Here is a 1,629-nt window from a genome sequence, read left to right on the forward strand (position 1 = left end):
CGAGAGAACACAAATTTACTCATTCTTCAACTTCCGTTGGAATGTAGTTAAGCAAGATCATACCTCTATGGACAGTAATATTACATTAGAAGATGTTGCTGTCGAATCAGACTCTTTTCACATCTTGGAGGAAGACAAGAGCAAATCCAGTGTTGTGGACCAAAACCAGGATTTCAAATCTACGAGAGAGACCGTCGATGACTACATCAGTTTGGGTGCCGATTCAGAAGCAATATCTACTACAGGATCAGAATCTGAGACAGACATGTTTCTGACTGATAGTAGTATCTCCATAGAGGAGCTGTACGAATACGACAATGATCAGAACATACGGAGAAGCACGAGTTGGTCTGAGCTCAATGAAACGTCAGGGTGGCAGGATGACTTTCCAAGTAAAGAACTCGTGGATAAACTTACCCGCAGGTTCCAAATCAGCTCTAAAAGAGAGAGGGTGGAGGTGCTATGTGGTCGGAATACACCCAGATGGGGATATTAGTGTTCAACCAGACAGGGTTACTAGTGTTATTTTAGTTTAGGTTATTTTAGTTTATATCAGAATCTTTAAACTTTGTTTGTACCGATCAGGGTTTTAGATCGGCACATGTCTCAGAAATAATTAGATTCTGAATATAAGGTTTAATGAATAAAAGAACAACGTCTCCCTCTGAACAGAGGGAGAACGTTGAGATACTGTTATTCCACGTTTAACTACATTTTTAACAAACTAATGAAATTGTTCTTTTATTCATCAATCTAACGAACAAACTAAATCACAGCTCAGTAAGATTTTTTTAATCAAGAATAGAGAATAATACGGAGGAAACAACAAAGTGAAAGACTACATATCTCAAGCAAGTTTCAATAGCAAGAAAACTCTTTTTCTTGAATGAAATCACAAGAGTTGCGTCACTCCGAAAAGCGGATCGAACTATTAACCACATCATGTTAATAATACATTTGCTCCTATGAGAGCATTGCTCCGAAAGCCGATACCTAGGAGAGAATTGCTCTAAAAGCCAAGCAACATTAATTGATCGGCGTAAGAGCGAGTAGCAGAGATTATGATATAAAACAATATCTAAGTGTTAAAGTGTTCTGCAAAAGGTTTCTCATATTGACCATATGAGTTTTCACCCTGGCCAACCCAAGCGGTTGAACACTAGCACAAACACCTTGAGTATAAAACCAAAGGTGAGGTTGTAAATAAAGATATACAATTACGCTATATTCAAAGACTACCATCTTACACTCTAACAACTTATTAGGTCACTCTGCTCTTTCGCTACCAAAATGCCTACTGTCAACTCTAAGGATATCAAAACCCACCACCATTATCGAGTCGAAAGTCGACTGGCTTCCCTGGAAAACTCAAACCATCCTATCTGTGAACTGCGAAGGAATCTCTGATATCCTGACCAACCCGGCAGCTCCTCGAGGCAGCCGTTGGACTTGTAAGCAAGTTGCTGAAGCATATCGGATCATCAACCGTACCCTGTCTCCGCTACTGCAAACGGAGATCAGCCAATTCATCGAGTCCCCTTGGGATGCATTTGCTGCACTGCAACAAAAGTTTGAAGCTCTGACTGAAGATGATCTCCAAAACTTGGAAGCAAAACTGAATCGCATCAC

At 40.1% G+C, this 1,629-nt stretch overlaps 1 protein-coding gene across 1 annotated transcript; it reads left to right on the forward strand.

The window, feature by feature from the left end:
• Nucleotides 1–67: 67 nt before the first annotated feature.
• SARC_06726 (hypothetical protein) lies at nucleotides 68–496 on the forward strand (the record flags this gene model as incomplete). The annotated part of the gene is made up of 1 exon (XM_014299365.1): nucleotides 68–496. One exon carries the CDS (start codon nucleotides 68–70, stop codon nucleotides 494–496), a length of 429 nt encoding a protein of 142 aa, XP_014154840.1.
• Between the last annotated feature and the right edge of the window lie 1,133 nt (nucleotides 497–1,629).

This window comes from Sphaeroforma arctica (genome assembly GCF_001186125.1).
Source record: "Sphaeroforma arctica JP610 unplaced genomic scaffold supercont1.492, whole genome shotgun sequence".
Taxonomy (NCBI): Eukaryota; class Ichthyosporea; order Ichthyophonida; genus Sphaeroforma; species Sphaeroforma arctica.